This window comes from Vulpes vulpes, chromosome 10, assembly GCF_048418805.1.
Source record: "Vulpes vulpes isolate BD-2025 chromosome 10, VulVul3, whole genome shotgun sequence".
NCBI classification, from domain to species: Eukaryota; Metazoa; Chordata; class Mammalia; order Carnivora; family Canidae; genus Vulpes; species Vulpes vulpes.
In genome coordinates this window covers 73,859,766-73,877,767 of record NC_132789.1, presented here as the reverse complement: position 1 = coordinate 73,877,767, position 18,002 = coordinate 73,859,766, and the positions used below count along the sequence as shown (strand labels likewise).

The following is an 18,002-nucleotide window of genomic DNA, read 5'->3' as shown; positions in this document are numbered from 1 at the left end:
CCCGCCATAATGCCTCCCTACAGTACATACAAGGGGGATCATTAAAGAACATGAGTAAGTATCTTTGCACAAAAATATCTTGACAGTAAATATTACATTATTATTGCTTCATCTATGATTTTTATGTATTTAACTCCAAAATCTATTTCTCTAACAAAATTTCTCAAGACCTCTAAGTTTATTGTCCAGCTCTTACTGGACTACATTTTCAATGCATTCATTCTCTTACTCACTTATTTTTATAGACATTTATTGAGAAACAGTGTAAAAAAAAAAAAAAAAAGAGAGAGAGAGAAACAGTGTGCCAGAACCTCAAACTTAGCATGTAAAAAAAAAAAAAAGTCTTCACAGATTTCTCATGCCCTTCATGACGGTCCTCCTGGCACACTCTTCCATTGGCTTCATTGCTTTCCCATCTGCCTCTAGTCTTTGTCCTTCTAATCTATTAGTAGTGTTTCTAGATTAATAATTCTGACTATATCACTTTATTTATTCATTCATTTTGTAAAGCTCTATTGAGTATGTATTACATACCCGGCACTGTTCTAGGCACTAGAGGTCAAAGATTAGAGCAGTCCCTGTCCTCGTGAAGCTCAAATTCTAGAAGCGGAGGCAGGCAATAAAAACATAAACAAATAAAAGTGTATCTGGTGATAATAAGTAATATAAAGAAAAATAAATCATGAAGTGCAAGAGACCTGAAGGAAGTAAGAGATGAACCACACAGATATCTAGGATATGAGCTTTCTAGAAGGAGCTCACCAGTACACTGGTATTAAACCAAGAGGCTGGGTGGAAGCAGAATCACGTAATAGTACAAGAGAAAAAGACGGGACCCTGGACCGGGGTGGTAGAGAAGGAGACTTAAAAAGTCTAAACTCCTAAGCTTTTCATCCAGGTGGTAGAGAAGGAGACTTAAAAAGTCTAAACTCCTAAGCTTTTCATCCAGTACTCCTCCCAGCGGGGTGCCAATTTACATTGCCTAGTATTCTTATTCATGTACTTATGGTACAGCCAAATTGAATTGCTCAAAGTGCTCCAAACATGCCTTGAGATTTAAACCACTATTAAACCGTATATTGTTTCTGAAATCTTGAATAATCACCAAGTTCGGAATAACATAGCTTTGGAATCAGACTGATTAGGGCTCAAACACCAACTCTGCCCATTGCTTTAAGTGGGCTGGATTTCTTAGTCCAGAAATCCACATCTGTAAAAGAGGCATTGCAGTACCCACCTTCTGGGACTGTAATGAAGCTACAAGGAGACAATTCATATAATGCATACAGAAGAGTACCGAGCACCTGGCAACCACTCAACCTGTGAATCAATGGTAGCAATCAACATAACAATAATACTGGTTATATTAGGAAAAAAGCATGACATTTTTTTGTATTAAAAGATCTATGTTTGATCTCCTGAGCCACTAGTTAACTAACTGTGCCCTTAGCTTTCTTTTTCTCTTTTGTAAAATGAGGATAATAATAATATCTAATTCATAAAGTTACCGAGGATCAAATATGTTTTCCAAAGCACTTTGTAAACTAAAAGCACTCTACAAATATTAGTCATTATAATGATAATAATCATCTGCTGGAAGAATGAGTGATTATTGTGACATAATCTCCAAAATCTTTACAAAGTTTAATAAGTACACTTTCTTATCCATAACTAAGAACATTTATTAAGTAACTTATAGCACACAAGCAAATGCCATGCTGAGCAAATGAAAGACATTTAGAAGCTGTCAACTAAAGAATGCATCACATGGCTAATCATAAATGGTAGCTAAAATAGCTACTGCTTTCATCTTACTGTATGTGCAGCAGCTTGGTCTCCAAAGCCTTTTGGAAAAAAAGCAGTTTTGAACTGATTCACATCTGCTTTATTCTCATCAAAGCTGATACTGAACTGCTGAAGATATCTTCCATAGCATTGTAAAAGGGCCAGTTTATATTCCTGGAGGAAATAAAAAGAGAACTTGATGAAAGTTTCAAAGTATCATTTTGCTTATCATTATTAAAATTTGGTAATATTCATATTATTCTTAATAGTATCAATGCTGATTATTACTATAACACTCTTACTACCACCACTACCTTATTACTACCGTTATCACTAGCATTTCTAAACACATATTATGTGAAGACATGCACTGGGTATTTCATGTGCACAATTGCATTAATCCCCTTCCAACAAGCCTATTGTGAAATAAGGCCATCACAATCTCAAGGAGGAGAATATTTACCAGGGTGTGAATAATGATGATATAATAATGAGAATATTCACCAGGGTGTGTGCAGTAATATCTATCTATATATACTCAAAATCCAAAAAATTCAACATCACTGTGTCATGGTAATCCACCTACTCAGAGAGGCAGATGAGTTGCATAACTGGCTTTGCCTCTCTGACACACCCTAAGTTCCAAAAGAGAAAAGAAAGGAGGTGAGGGGGGGTGGGGAGATGAGCAAAGGGGGGAGAAAAGGAGGAAGGAGGGAGAGAGGGAGAAAGGAAGGAAGGAAGGGAGAGGAGAGGCAAGGAAACATGCTCACTCTCTTCTGTCAACAGTCTCTGAAGCTGCATCAGGACAAATTTTTAAAAGTCTGAGCTACTGTTAAAGTTAGGATTCTTGTTAGTCCTAATTCATGCTTCTTTTTTTTTTTTTTTAAGATTTTATTTATCTATTCATGAAGGACATAGAGAGAGAGGCAGAGACATAGGCCAAGGGAGAAGCAGGCTCCCTGCAGGGAGCCCAATGCAGGACTCTATCCCAGGACCCCAGGATCATGCCCTATGCCGAAGGCAGACGCTCAACTACTGAGCCACCCAGTAACCCCCCAATTCATGCTTCTGTTTCCATAACAAAATTAAGGCTTGTTTCTACAGCGCACAGGGCACAGTTGACCTGGAGTTTCAGGGCAGGGTTGATGAGCAGGGTTGTGGATATGAGTCAACTGCACACCTTCATCAGCTTCCTCCCCTACAACTGTCTCCAGGAAAAGCAACTATTCTAGGTGTCTACTACCAGCAGAGTTACCTAGCCCGATAGGAGGGATACACAAACTTTTGTTTCTATTTCAATTGACTTGTTACTCTTCACTAATTCTGAATCTTTTCCTTTCTAACTTAGTTCATATAATGAATTCAAATCTAGGTTCAAAACAAGACTATTCCAACAAAATGATCTTTACTGGAATTAAATAAAAATAAAGAGATTCTAGAACCAAAGTCACAACTCAAGTTCATTTTCAGGATTCTAAATACCTTTATCAGCCCACTATTCTCATCATTGAAAAGTAGATAAAAATGTTTTGCTTACTCCTTTAAGTAAATTTTACAATATCCTATCTGGGCCTTTCTATCTGAAATATTCTGAATCCTTAAATATCACCAACTTCTAACATGTTCTTCCATCCTCCCTCCACCAATATCCACTCCACTCACCTAAATACTCCATAAACAACACCAAACTGTGGTGTATATCACCAGCTTCTTACATTTAGGAGAAGCATAAAAGCAGAGGGAACACTCTTCTAATGTTTGTTAAAACAGTGATACACTTTACATGAATATAGCTCACAGGTTGGATTTTGTCCATCAGTTTGTTTGCTTTCTATAGTTATCCTTTTGAGAAACTTTTTAGTCTACAGTTTTCCTTTATTTTTAACTTCCTAAGAACCACAGTCCAATTACATGAAACTAAGCTGATGCTCTAATTTTGGCAGCAGACAATAGATTGTTTTCATTATAAAATTTCCTCCACATCTCATCCTCCATTTGCTAAATTTCCCTTTCACCAAAAAATAAATAAATAAAAATGTAAAAATTCAAGTCCAGAAAATAGAAATGGAGGAGAATAAAGCTGAAAAAACTGAAGCTCAAGAAAACATTGAAAATACTCTAAGAACACTTTGGATAAAAAAAAAAAAAACTTTCGGTCCAAGGATTCTAGATGTGTCAATCATCCTTGGAAAGTTTGGGGCCTATACCAGAGCCTAAGGGGAAAATGTACATTATCATTAACTAAAAACCCAGCTATGGTGTGGTCTTACCGAACCAAGTCCACAGCAATTCAAGACCCGGGCATTGATAGGAACCAGAAATTGGGCACAAGCTCAGTTTGGAACTCAGTGCTAAGCAAGAAAGAGGGCATGCAAGGAATAACTGCTATAATTACATATAGCAAAACATTAAGGAGCTGAAAGTCATTAAAACAGGGCACTGGGAACCAGACAACATAGCAGCAAGGCAAGGAACCATGAAAGTTGTCACTGGGCAAGGTCAGCCATGTGAAAAATAACAGGAAGTGGTGTCTGGGCTCCTTTGTATAAAGTAGGAACATGATGACTCAGCATTTCCTGTCGGACACCTACCACACCCTCGGTTAACTAGGGGCTGTGTGCCTGCCCAACCCCAGCCAGCTATCTTTCTGTTCAGGAATCTCTCACCTCTGGAGAATCTCAACTACAAAATTAAAAAACAAACACTTTTTTGGTTACTGTGCCTCATTAAAATTTGTAGCATTCATTCATATTTTTCCAAGAAAAAAAATCAAATAATGTAAAACAGGAATCGTATCAAACTAAATAATAATAATTACCCAAGTAAGTTTCATTTAGGCCCTTTTTACTCCAGAGGCACTTACTTTCATTTCACAAAGGCTATCTCCAACCTTCAGAAGCTTTTCATTGTAATAGGCAGCTGGCAGCCGGGGGGCATATTTGGTCCAGATATTAAACAAAGAGGTGGCACTGTAAAAATCATAAAATAAAATCTTATTTTCAAAGTCAGCAGGAAACCTCAATTAATTACTAACAATCCTTAAAAAGTTATTTTGTACTGTCTTTCCAATGTGCCTTACTGTTAATGTCTAATTATTACTAAATAGTTAAAATTATTGCTTCCTTCATTCTATGCACTGATTGAAGCTCTTCAAAAATATATATATTTATTCATTTGAAAGAGAGAGTGGGGAGAGAGCACAAGCAGAAGGGGCAGAGGGAGAAGCAGACTCCCCGCTGAGCAGGAAGCCTGAGGCAGGGCTTGATCCCAGGACTCTGGGATCATGACCTAAGCCAAAGGCAGATGCTTAACAGACTAAGCCACCCAGGCGTCCCTGATCCAAGCTCTTTATATGCATTTTTTTAAACAGATTTTGCTTTCTAAAGAAGTTTCAGGTTCATAGAAAAATTGAGCAAAAGTTATGCAGTGTCCCCATATACTGCATGTCCCACACAGCCTTCCAACCCACCACCTCCCCCCAGTTACCAACACCCTCCACCATAGTGGTATATTTGTTACAACTCATGAATCTACATTGACACATCATTATCACCCAACATCTACAGTTTATTTTACGGTTTAGTATTAGCAGTTATACATCCTCTGGGTCTGGAAAAATGTATAATATGTGTATCCATCATTATACTATCACACAGAATAGTTTCACTGCCCTAAAAATCTTCTGTGCTCTGCCTATGTATGTATCACTCTCTCCCTCCCAGAACCCCAGGCAACCACTGAGCTTTTTACTATCCCTACAGTTTTGCCTGTTTCAAAATGCCATTTGGTTGGAATCATACAACATGTAGCCTTTTCAAACTAGCTTCTTTCACTTAGTAATACACATTTAATATTCCCTCATATTTTTTATGGCTTGATAGCTCATTTCATTTTAATGCTAAATAATATTCCATTGTCTAGATATACCACATTTTATTCATCCATTCACTTACTGAAGGGTACCTTTTTTGCTTTCAAGTTGTGGCAATTGGAATAAAGCTGCTATACACATCCATGGGCAGATTTTTGTATGGACATAAGTTTTCAATTCCTTCGGGTAAATACCAAAAAGCCTGATTGCTGGATTGTATGGTAAGAGTATGCTTAGTTTTGTAAGAAACCACCAAACTATCTTCCAAAGTGGCTGTACCACTTTGCTGGATTGTATGGTAAGAGTACGCTTAGTTTTGTAAGAAACCACCAAACTATCTTCCAAAGTGGCTGTACCACTTTGCATTCCCACTAGCAATGAATGAAGAGTCCCTGTTGCTCCACATCCTCCCCAGCATTGGGTGATGTCAGTGTTCTGGATTTTGGCCATTCTAATAGGTGTGTAGTGGTATCTCATTGTTTTAATTTTCATCTTCCTGATAATACATATTTTGGGGAGCATCTTTTCATATGTTTATTTGCCACTTGTATTATCTTCTTTGATGAAATATCTGTTAAAGTCTTTGATCCATTTTTTAAGTCAAGTTGTTTGTTTTTTTATTAATTGAGTTTTTAAGAGTTCTTCATATATTTTGGATAACAGTCCTTTATCAGATGTCCTGGAGAAATACTTTCTCCCAGTCTGTGGCTTGTCTTTTCATTTTATTGATGGTGTGTTTCACAAACCAAAGATTTTTAATTTTAATGAAGTCTTGCTTATCAACTCTTTCCTCATGGACTGTGGCTTTGGTGTTCTATCAACAAAGTCATTGTCAAACCCAAAGTCATCTAGATTTCTTTGGTTATCTTTCAGGAGTTCCATAGAATTTTACATTTAGGTTTGTGATCAATTTTGAGTTAATTTTTGTGAAAGGTATAAAGTATGTGCTAAGATTCAATTTTTGCATGTGGATGTCCAGTTTTCCCAGCACCATTTTTAAGAAGACTATCTTTGCTCTATCGTATTGCCTTTGCTCTTCTGTCAAAGAATCAATTGATTACATGTATATATGTCTATTTCTTGGCTCTCTGTTCTGTCTCAATGATGTATATTTTCATTATTTCACTGACACCACACTGTCTTGATTACTGTAGCTTTAGAGGAAGTCTTGATTGAAGTCAAGCTGTATCAGTCTTACAAGTTTGTTCTCCTCCAAATTTGGAGAACTGGATTGGCTGTTCTGGGTCTTTTGCCACATGCGTTTCTGTTTTCATTTCATTCCACAACAACCTTGAGATAGGTAATATCAATATCCCAGGTATATAGTTGATAAAACTGAAGCTCATTATATCCACGATCTTAACTAGTATTATCACTATACTTGCCTGTCCTCTGGAATGTAAACTATCTGAGGGCAAGGACTTTGACTATGTTATTCATTGCCCAGCCTCAAGAGTGGTGAATATCTAGTATATATATGTCCTCAACAATTATTTGTTGAAAGAAAAAAATGAATAAATAAATTCATTTATTTTTGGAAAACAATAACTAGGAAATAATAACTAGGAAAAAAATTCCTTGTTCTTAGTAAGAGTTCAAGGATTTCACTATCGAGTCAGTCCATTAGGGTTCTATTTCTTTTCACCATGTAAACCAAAATAAAACATATAGTATTCTCAAAATGGTTTCCAATTAGTTTCAAAGGGGAGCAGATTACTGCTTATTTTGTTCATTCATTTAGTTAACATTAATCCTTCCCACTCTCTCAGAAATTACAAATGCCTCTAGGAAAAATCCAAATTTTCCTTAACAGTTTTTGAATCCTATCTCATAAATTTCTAGATGAGGACAGCGCTGTGTACTAAATGAATATGTGTCCCCTTGAAATTCTTATGTTGAAGTCCTCGCCCATGGTGAGGCTGTATTTGGAAAAAGGTGCTCTGAGGAAGTAATTAAGGTTCAATAATTCAGGTTAAATAAGGTCATAAGGGTGGGGTCCTGGTCTGATAGCATTAACACCCATCTAAGAACACTAGAGAATTTGCTTTCTCTCCTTCTTTGTACTTGCTCAGAGGCAAGGTTATATGAAGACAAAGTGGTCTTCTGCAAGCCAGGAAGAGCACTGACACCAGAAACTGACCTTGCAAGACCTTAACCTGGGACTTCTAGTCTCCAGAACTGTGAGAAAATAAATGTCTGTTGCTTAAGCCACCCAAACTATGGTGTTCTGTTATGGTAGCCCAAACTAATTTGTAATTACTAATTAGTAATTAATAGCCCAAACTGACTAATACAAGTTGGAATGTAAACTTAGGGACTGAAGATGGCTCAAGTACTTATGATATATATGTTTAGATCTTATCAGAACAACCTCAACAGAAACATGTCAATTAATTCATTCAAATAATTAAGTGATAGTGATTGAGTTACAAGGGAGAGGTAGGGGACAGGATATTCTTGCCTTCTTCAACTGATAAATAATATTTTGGCGGGCAGCCTGGGTAGCTCAGCAGTTTAGCACTGCCTTCAGTCCAGGGTGTGATCCTGGAGACCTGGGATTGAGTCCCTGCATGGAGCCTGCTTCTCCCTCTGCCTGTATCTCTGCCTCTCTCTCTCTCTCTCTCTCTCTCTGTGTGTGTCTCTCATGAATAAATAAATAAAATCTTTAAAAAATATATTTTGGAAATATATGTATATACATGTATATATGTGAAAATATATACATGTACCAAATACAGCCATAGAAGTTTTAAAAGAGATTTTTTGATTTGTTTTTTTTTTTAACCTTTCACTTTCATTTGCTGCTTCGTGAAATGTCACAGTATTAGAATAAATATAATGGATCCCAAAACTCAGCTAGAATTCTTAAATTATGTAGATGAAAGACTTAATGCTTTCCAACCTTAAAGATGAGATAATGATGACTATGTTTATTACTCATAAAAGAAAAATACCCACTTTGTTAAATCAATCAAGGTTATATAATACGATAATTTTTTTTAAATGAACTTTAAGTTCAAGTTAAGACTGTTCACTGGGAATGGCTTACATAATGATTAAACAAGGAAAATATAGGGATCCCTGGGTGGCGCAGCGGTTTGGCGCCTGCCTTTGGCCCAGGGCGCGATCTTGGAGACCCGGGATCGAATCCCACGTCGGGCTCCCGGTGCATGGAGCCTGCTTCTCCCTCTGCCTATGTCTCTGCCTCTCTCTCTCTCTCTGTGACTATCATAAATTTAAAAAAAAAAAAAAAAAAAACAAGGAAAATATAATATACACTATATAATGTGCATCATTTAAGAAAACATTAATATCTTTCGGATTGCTGATTTATTATAGTAGCTGCTAGATAGTTAGAAATCTCTAAAATAGAAAATCAAGACTATATAAACAGAATATGTTAATCTCATGTGGTTATAACAAAAGCATATCTTTAAAAAGATCTATCATACTCTGAATATAATAACATTGCCCGTATGATCAAACTCTGTATTTTAGATACTGTGAATTTTTATGCTTATGTAAGTTCCTATAGTCATAAAAAATTTTTTATTCTAAAAAATAATCATTTATCAAATATGTTATAAAAGCAAATCCTACCTCCTGTATTCTTAATTGGCCTCCAAATTGTCATTCTTGCTCCATTTGGAAAAGATTAGATAAACATATATAAAATATTAAATGAGGTTAATCCCTTGCCCAAAACTACCCAATGGTTTCCCACTGCATTTGGAATAAAGGCAAACTCCATAAAAGGCCTCTAAAACCTTCCACAGCCTCACCTATGCCTCTTATCTCACCTCATACCACTGCACTCATACTCACTAAGCCATGCTTACTGGGCCTCTGTTCATTCCTCCCAAGTCTCTGGCTCTTTCCTGCCAAGATCTTCTTATATACTTGTTCCCTCTGTTTATCCTCTCTCCTTGCCTGGTAGCCTTCTAATCTCAGCTTAATGTCACCCCCTTCATTGTTTGTCTGAAAGTAGGTCCCTGCTGCATTCTCTTTAAGCCTCTGCTTAAGTTTCACCTATTCTGACATTATTGGAAATTGCAATCTCCTATCTCCTACTCCATAACCCTTCCTCTCTTTAGCTTTCGTCCCAGCATTTATTACTTTCTAGGTTACCATAAAATGAACTTCTTTACCGTTTATTGCCTACTTCCTCCTCTAGAATATAAGCACCATGAAGACAAGGATCCTTGTTTGGTGCACTGCTGTATCCCCCACACCTAGTACAATGCCTGGCACATGTTAAGTGCTCAGTAGCTTCTTCTTTCATAGCACTTGTTTGTATGCTGACTTAATGACTCATTGAAACCTAACCTCTCTCTGTCGTTCTTGCTCTCTTGACTGTAAACTCCATGAGCACAGATTCCCTATCTATTTTGTTCATCATTATATAACCTATGGCTAATGCATTGCTGGGTACATAGCAGGCATTCAATAAAAGTTGTGCAAATAAATAAATACCTAAATTGTGTAAGAGGTTGTTAGATTGCTAAGGACCATGTCAATCATTAATGTTTGTGATTCTCTTACAGTCTCTTTAAAGATGGGACAGATACTGTACTTAACAACTGGCCCAGGTCTACTTTCCCATATATAATAATAATTATTGAAAATACAAGGATAATAATCTTTGAATTCTTTCAATATCAAATATTCATTGAAAGTTTGCTATACCCCAATCACCAGGCTAGTTGCTAGATAGAAAAATGAAAAACAGACACATTATCCAAAGTCAGCAGGGAGGTTATATTCTAATGGGGGAAATGGATAATGCACGAGAAAACAAATAAAAAACATAAATGGGTGGTTGAACCTGCACTAAGTAGGAAAGGCCACTCAACAGAGGTAAGAACTGAGCTAAGCCCTGATAGAAAAGAAGGAGCCAGATATTTGAAAAGCTGAGGATAAAACATTTCAGACAAAGGCGACAGCAAATATAAAGGCCCTGGGATGAAAAATACAGTATCTGCCTCCCTGGAAAGTCCTGAGAGAGAAGTGAGGGATGGGTTGAGAGGAAGAAGCAGGCAGAGCCAGATGCTCAGACCCTAGAAGACATAAGTTGTAAATTTATTCTAAAAGCAATGGGAAGCAATAGAAAGTCTTGAGATAGGAGAGTGGGTGGTTGATTTATAAAGGTTACCCCGACTGCTAAAGTGAAGGATAGATTTGAGACTCCAGAGGCTGTGGGGAAAGCACAATATATGGTGGTTTGAACTATAATGCTCGTTCTGGAAATGGGAAGAAAATGTGCTAAGGCACAAGAGCAGAAGTGTTTTATTTTTATTTTTTTTTAATTTTTTTATTTTTATTATTTATTTATGATAGTCGCAGAGAGAGAGAGAGAGAGGCAGAGACACAGGCAGAGGGAGAAGCAGGCTCCATGCACCGGGAGCCTGACGTGGGATTCGATCCCGGGTCTCCAGGATCGCGCCCTGGGCCAAAGGCAGGCGCCGAACCGCTGCGCCACCCAGGGATCCCCAAGAGCAGAAGTGTTTTAAATAGAAATATATATAGCTAGGTATGTAATGCATGCACTTTCCTTGGTCAAGTTGTGGTTCTCATCTTACTTGGCCCATCAGCAGGATTTGCCATCGTTTTTTTGTTTTGTTATTTTTCCAAAGATTTTATTTATTTATGAGAGACACACAGAGAGAGGCAGAGACAGAGGTCGAGGGAGAAGCAGGCTCCACGCAGGGAGCCCAATGTGGGACTAGATCCCAGGACCCTGGGATCACGCCCTGAGCCAAAGGCAGATGCTCAACCACTGAGCCGCCCAGGTGTCCCAGGATTTGCCACCGTTAATCAACTATTCCTTCCTACTTTCAAACAGTTTGTCTCCCTGACTTCCAGCACACCACACACTTACTGGTTTTCCTCCCACCTCCTTGGCCACTCCTTCTTAGTCTCTGCCACTTTCTTATCTTCTCTGCGGGTCAGTGTTGGAGCGTCCCATGGTTCGGTCTTCGGACTCTCCTTTTCTCCATCTACACTAACTCCCTTAGCTATCCCATCAAGTGTCATGATTTAAATATCATTAATATGCTGACAAATCTCAAATGTCTCTCTCCTTTGACCTCCAGACTCAAATGACCAACTATCTACATAATAGTTCTGCTGGGATGTTGAATTACATTTCAATCTTAATATATCTGAAATTAAACTCTTGGGATGCCTGGCTGGCTCAGTCAGTGGAGCATGTGACTCTTGATCTTGTGGCTGTGGGTTCCAGCCCCGTATTGAGTATAGAAATTACTTAAAAAATTTTTTTCAAAAAAAAAAAAAAAAAAACCTAAACTCTTTATCTGCCTCTCTCCTACCAGAAACCTGTTCTTCCCATAGTCTCAATCCCATGCCAGGAACCTCACACTTCATTCTCCCTTGTGCCTAACTCTTCCTAAAGAAATCTTCATCACTTGCTGTTCTATCTCTTTTTTCATCTTTCTCAAAGGCCACTTTTCTCAATTTACCCTGACCATGCTCCCAGCCACCCCCATTCTAAATTTCAGTGTCATAACTTACCTTCCATCCCCACACTCTGCTCTAATCTTCTCCCTAGCACTTCTTTCCCCATAAAATGATTTCTCTTATTTGCTTAGTAGCTGTCTGTAGTAACAAAAATATATGCTCCGTGAGGGTACAAATTGTCCTACCTTTTTTGAATTTGATGTTTTCCTAGTTCCTAGAATGGTACCTGCTACATAGTAGATGTTCAATAAATAGTTGAATTTATTAATGAATAACAAATATAAGTTAAAACTATGTCTTCATATTAATTAAATGTATGAATAAAAAATAAAAGGGGGGGATCCCTGGGTGGCTCAGCGGTTGAGCGCCTGCCTTCAGCCAGTCCCGGGATCGAGTCCCTTGTTAGGCTTCGTGCATGGAGCCTGCTTCTCCCTCTGCCTGTGTCTCTGCCTCTCTCTCTCTCTGTGTGTCTCTCACGCATAAATAAATAAAATCTTAAAACAATTAAAAAATAAAAGTGGAAATTACTTCAACTGGTATTCTTTGACATTTGTCTACATTGGTAACTGTTCGGTTTGCAAGGTATTTTGACTGGGAAAGAAAGATGGTAACATAATCAAGAAAGATCCTTTAAAAATAAGTCATTTGACGCTCGGTGATAACATGGGGATAGAAAGCCCCCAAAAAGGCAAACACGTGCAAAATGAGTTACAAAAATCAGTAAAAAAAAAAATCATTGTGATCCTAACAGCAATACAAAACGGAATTCACGTGCACGTTCACAGAATCACATACTTCGCGGCATCAAGAACTTTTTCAAAAACCGAAGCTACCGCAAAGCCATGCCTTTTGCTTCACACACAAAACTGTACCCACCACATGGAAAGTGAGGCCCTGAGTGCGTCACACATTTTCTTGGCAAGTGGGCGGGACTGCGGGGCACTCCGGGGGAACGGTGAGTTAGGAGAACGCTTCTGGGTTGGTTTTGATTTTGACCCGGGCAGGAAGCCAAGGTATAACCCTGGCCAGGGATTAAGGACTGTCCTCGCAACGAGCCTCCACTTCCGAATCGTCGTGGTCGTCTCCAGGGCCGCCGCGCTGACCTAGCTGCGGGCTAGGCGGGCGCAGCCTCCAGGGCATCTCCCCACGAGCCGCCCTTCTCCGGCCGGCGCCCGGCGCCCGCGCCCTGCCTCCGCTTACCAGTGCCGGTGGAACTCGTGCTTCTGCTCCTCCGTCGTCGCCAACGCCTTCTTTCTCCTCATAAAGCCTAGTAATTCCCGGATTTCCCTCTCGCAGGAGGCCAGCAGCGGGTTTTTAGCGTCCAGGGGCCCATAAAACACGGCGAGGGGCAGAGAGCTCTCGAGGCAGGCGGAGCGAGGCACTGGGCTCGGGGAGCTCTCCTTGGACTCCGCGGGCGACTTGGAGAGGGCGTTCGAGGTCGGCGGCGGGGTCGGCGGCGGGGTCGGCGGCGGTCCCGGCGGCGGTCCCGGCGGGGACAGGGAAGTGGGAGAGTGGTTGAAGGGAGAGGTCGAGGAGGCGCCGAGCGCCGCCATGTTGGCGGGACCCAGGCCGGCCGAAGTGTGTGTACACGCGGTTGCCTGGCGACGGTCTCGCGGCAACCAGGCCTCCCGCGCGCTTTCGGGAAAACACAGCGACCCCTGGAGGGCGAAGGAAGAGAGAGCCCGGTCCAGAAAGGAACGACGCTCCTGGGGGCTTTTTTTCTTTTTTTTTTTTTTTTTTTTTTCTTTTGCCCTTTTGCTCACTGGCCCCGCGGTAGGAGAGAAGAGAGAAGATTGTGCGCAGAGAGCCCGCGGATAGTAGAGCCAAAAACTTACAATAGCAAATTCAGACTATACTCGTTTTCCATTTCGACCACTGAATGATGATAACGATTATTAACATGTGCCAGGCGTTGTTCTAAGCGTTTGTCATTGATCTCATTTAATCGTGATAACAGCTTTACCACGTAGGGTATTAGGAGTAGCTCCATTTCCCAATTTAAGACACCAAAGTTCACGCATCAAAGTCAGAGTAAACCGTAGTGTCCGGGACCAGATCCCAGCCTCCGGACTCCAAAGCCTGGGCTCAAAATGAATAAGCTTCACTGGCCACCCCCCCAAAAAAACCTAACCTTATCAATAAAATCGAAATTAGGGAAATATCTGACAATTTAAGACTCAAGTTCGTGGGACGCCTGGGTGGCTCAGTGGTTGAGCATCTGTCCTCAGCTCAGGTCGTGATCCCGGGGTCCTGGAATCGAGTCCCAAGTCAGGTTCCCCATGGAGGAGCCTGCTTCTCCCTCTGCCTGTGTCTCTGCCTCTCTATGTGTGTCTCTCATGAGTAAACAAATAAAATATTTTTTTAAAAAAAGAATCAAGTGCATGCAAATGATCCATTCTCTTCCCTCTTTTTGTACCTTGAGGTCTGTAACTGTGGAAATAATGTCTGTGCCTAATAAGGTTACATTATAGTTCTTCATTTATGTTTCCCAGTACTCTATTTATCACTGTATTCTAAATAAGCATTTCACTTGAAATTAACTGCCGGATATTAATGCATACTTGCATTAATTAATAGAGCTTCAAGTGTTAACTCTCAAAATACTTTAGCGTTTTAAACCGATTTTAGGTCTTCTGATTGGAAAACTGTATGCCCTAAGGAAAATATGTGAGGATGAGGGAAGTTCTTCTTTCCCTGCATATTATGGGCAACAATAAGTTCATTTACTTACTCAAGGTATAAGTTTTAACTCATAGAGAACCTGCTTGCTTTATAAATTAGGCAATGCCAAAAATTAAGAGAAGAAACAAATGTTTGATGTCTTAGAAAAATAGATTTTTAACACTGAAAAGTGTTACTGGTTCTGTCACACATAAGAATAAATAAAGATAGTGACCCTAACACCCTGTGAGCCCAATTTTCCACTTAAGATTAAGAAGCTTATTGGACCACAGCCTGATTTCTTTCAGGTCTGACCTAATTTCTTGCAGGCTCTGTGGGCCTGTGCTAATTTACGAGGCTGGCCTAATATGTCATGTGTACTGTACTCTAATATTCTTTGAAGGAAAATGATGATGATTTTGTTCTTCAGAACAGGTAATTGTGACCCAAGAATCTTTCTTGTCAAGACACTTCACTGTAGGAGTTCAATTCTCAAGGATATAGAAATCATTATTTAAGATTTTATCTTGTCTCTAAGTGAGCAGTAAAAATGTTAAGACCTTTAAGATTTTAGGCCTAAAGAAGTAATTCATTCTTGGGGCATTTACAAAAAGTATTAATAGATCTTCTTTTTGAAAAAATGAGCTTGATAAATTCTTTCTGTTCTCATCTTCTCCTTTTTCTCACATAACGGACTGGTCTATTTCAGATCAAAAGCTGATGTAATTTGCCACTGAGTTCTACCTATTATATCGATGAATGTGAAACTGCAGGATAAAATTAAAGTGGTCATAGAGGAGGAAGGAAAAGAAAAATAAAACACATGAAGTGGGGGTTCTTTCCCCCCTCGATCTGTCTATTCTCACAATCTTACTAAGTGTGCAGGCACTTACATTTCAAAATCACTAGTATAAGAAAAAGTGACTTATTAAATTCAGATACTTGAATTATGTATCTTAGTCATAGCATTGCATCTTAGTCATTTTCTTCCTTGCAAATACACAGTTGACAATGCTTCACTTGCAGTAGTTTTTAAAAGCTTGTCTGAATATTTAAATGGCTGCTGTACTCTGAATCATCATCATGCTAAGATGGAAGTTTCCATTTTGTTCAGTTTATATTTGAAGCACTTTTTTTACATTTTTCAAGGTATTATCTTTCTTGTAATGAGATGCAGCTATTAGAATATCTTTTCTACTCCCTTGTCACTTCACTTTATTCTTTCCACTGTAGTGAAAGAATGGAACCCTGCAACTATTGTGTCTGGAAGGGCTAAATAATGTAAATAGCTTCCTTATAAATAATGTAAATTGCTGTTTCCTTATAATTAGTGTCTCTGCAGGCTGCAAGGATCCTTTGTGCTCATTCAAAAGTCTTTCTCATCTAAAGTTACTGTTAGAGAAGGAATAAATGAGGTTAGTACTCTTTCTATTCCTAATTTAGTTGTTAATCATTTGGGCTGTCCCAAACATGTACCTATATATGATCTTTAAAAAAAAAAAAAAAAAGCCTCCAAAGATCTCCTTTTCCTACCTCAACACCTAATATTTAAACTTTTTAAAAAACTTCGCCATCCTTTCATTAGTCAAACACAACAATTTCTTTAGCGTGTCGTACAATGCATAGGTGAACCCACACATTTCTCATAAGAAGCAGATGACACACAACTAACCACAATAAAAAAAAAAAAAGGTATGCTGTGAAATGTGTCGTAATAAAGATTTTTTAAACACTGTAGGAGTCCAAAGATGAAGTTTGGAACTGGAGAAAGAACAGACGATTCTGGAGAAGGTTATATTTTAACGCTAGGCTGTCCCTGCTCCTCATTAATAGAAAGCCCCTTGCAACAGGGATTTGCCTATTTACTGTGATAACCCAGCACCAGAGCCTGGAACCTGGTACAGAGTAGTATGGCTTCATAAATCTTTGTTGGAATGAGTGAATGGAAAAAAAAAATAAGACAACATTTAAAAGGATATCACTGATTGAGAGAAAAGCCTGAGTTAGGAACAAAGTTATAAACATACATGGTGAGTTCCATAAATCATCTGTCTAGTGTGGTGAACCAAAGACTATAGTGGATCCAGGGGCAAAAGGTGAGGCAGAAAGAGAAGCATGATCAAATATAGTGCGTAGTTGGAAGATGTGCTAAGAAATTTTGATTTAGTTATGTATTCAGTGGGAATCCGTGGTTAGAAAAATAGTGTAATTAAAAACAGTAAAGATTAAAAACCCAAATTCTGGAGCCAGCAAACATGGTTTGAATTCTCACTCCTTCCACGTTGCTTAACTTCACTGTGTTGTGGTTTCCTCATCTGTAAGATGGAGCAAAATAATACTACTACTTAACTCAGTTTTGTTTGGTTTAGAATTAAAGGAATTAATATGTGTAAAACCTATAAAACAGCGCCTGGCATATAGTAAAAGCTATATAAATGTTTGCTGAGATAATTACTCACTTGGAACTACCAGAAGTTCCTAAACAGAAAACAATACAATCCAGCCTGTATTTTTCGTGTTTTAGAAGGGAAACAATGATAGCAGAATAAAAGATGGATTGGAGTCAAGAAGGTTACATCTGATCTCAGGTACACAAATCATCACAATGATTATATACTGTCAATCATGAGACAGAAGGAGCCAAACTAAAACCACAGACATTGAAGGAGAATCCATAGGAAACTAAATTTCAATCAATATAGTAAAAGAAGAGTCACAGAGTAACAGTAATTGATATAATTATGAATATAATATGTATGTAATATATACAAAATAGTTGTAAAAATAGTAGAAGAAATTCTAACATGCATTTATTATTCTTTTTTTCCCCCTTAGGATTTTATTTATTTATTTATTTGAGAGAGAGAAATAGCGAAAGATAGCACGAGCAGGGGTAAGGGCAGAGGGAGAAGCAAATTCCCGGCTGAGCAGGGAGCCAGATGCGGGGCTCGATTCCAGCACCCCAGGATCATGACCTAAGCTGAATGCAGATGCTTAACCAACTGAGCCACCCAGGCACTCCTGTATCCATTATTCTAACATGTAATGTATTTATGGTCTTGAAGTAAAGACCTTCCTAAAAAGTACAAAAGTAAAAGTAAAAGGAAGTAAAAGAAAGGAAAATACTAATGAACTTGAATATATTATAAATTTTTGGAAGGGTGAAAGATAGCACAGCCTAAAGTAGAAAAGCCACACACTGGAAAAA

At 38.7% G+C, this 18,002-nt stretch overlaps 1 protein-coding gene across 2 annotated transcripts in view; it reads right to left on the bottom strand.

The window, feature by feature from the left end:
• CFAP54 (cilia and flagella associated protein 54) overlaps window positions 1–13,727 on the bottom strand; it is a 302,139-nt gene extending 288,412 nt beyond the window's left edge. For both annotated transcript variants that reach the window (XM_072724628.1, XM_026013023.2), the window contains exons 1-3: window positions 13,334–13,727; window positions 4,649–4,754; window positions 1,816–1,959 (exon numbers count right to left, since the gene is read on the bottom strand). In XM_072724628.1, the coding sequence (XP_072580729.1) occupies window positions 1,816–1,959; window positions 4,649–4,754; window positions 13,334–13,686 (603 nt within the window). In that variant the 5' untranslated portion in view covers window positions 13,687–13,727. The remainder of the gene's footprint in view (window positions 1–1,815; window positions 1,960–4,648; window positions 4,755–13,333) is intronic.
• Window positions 13,728–18,002: the final 4,275 nt, after the last annotated feature.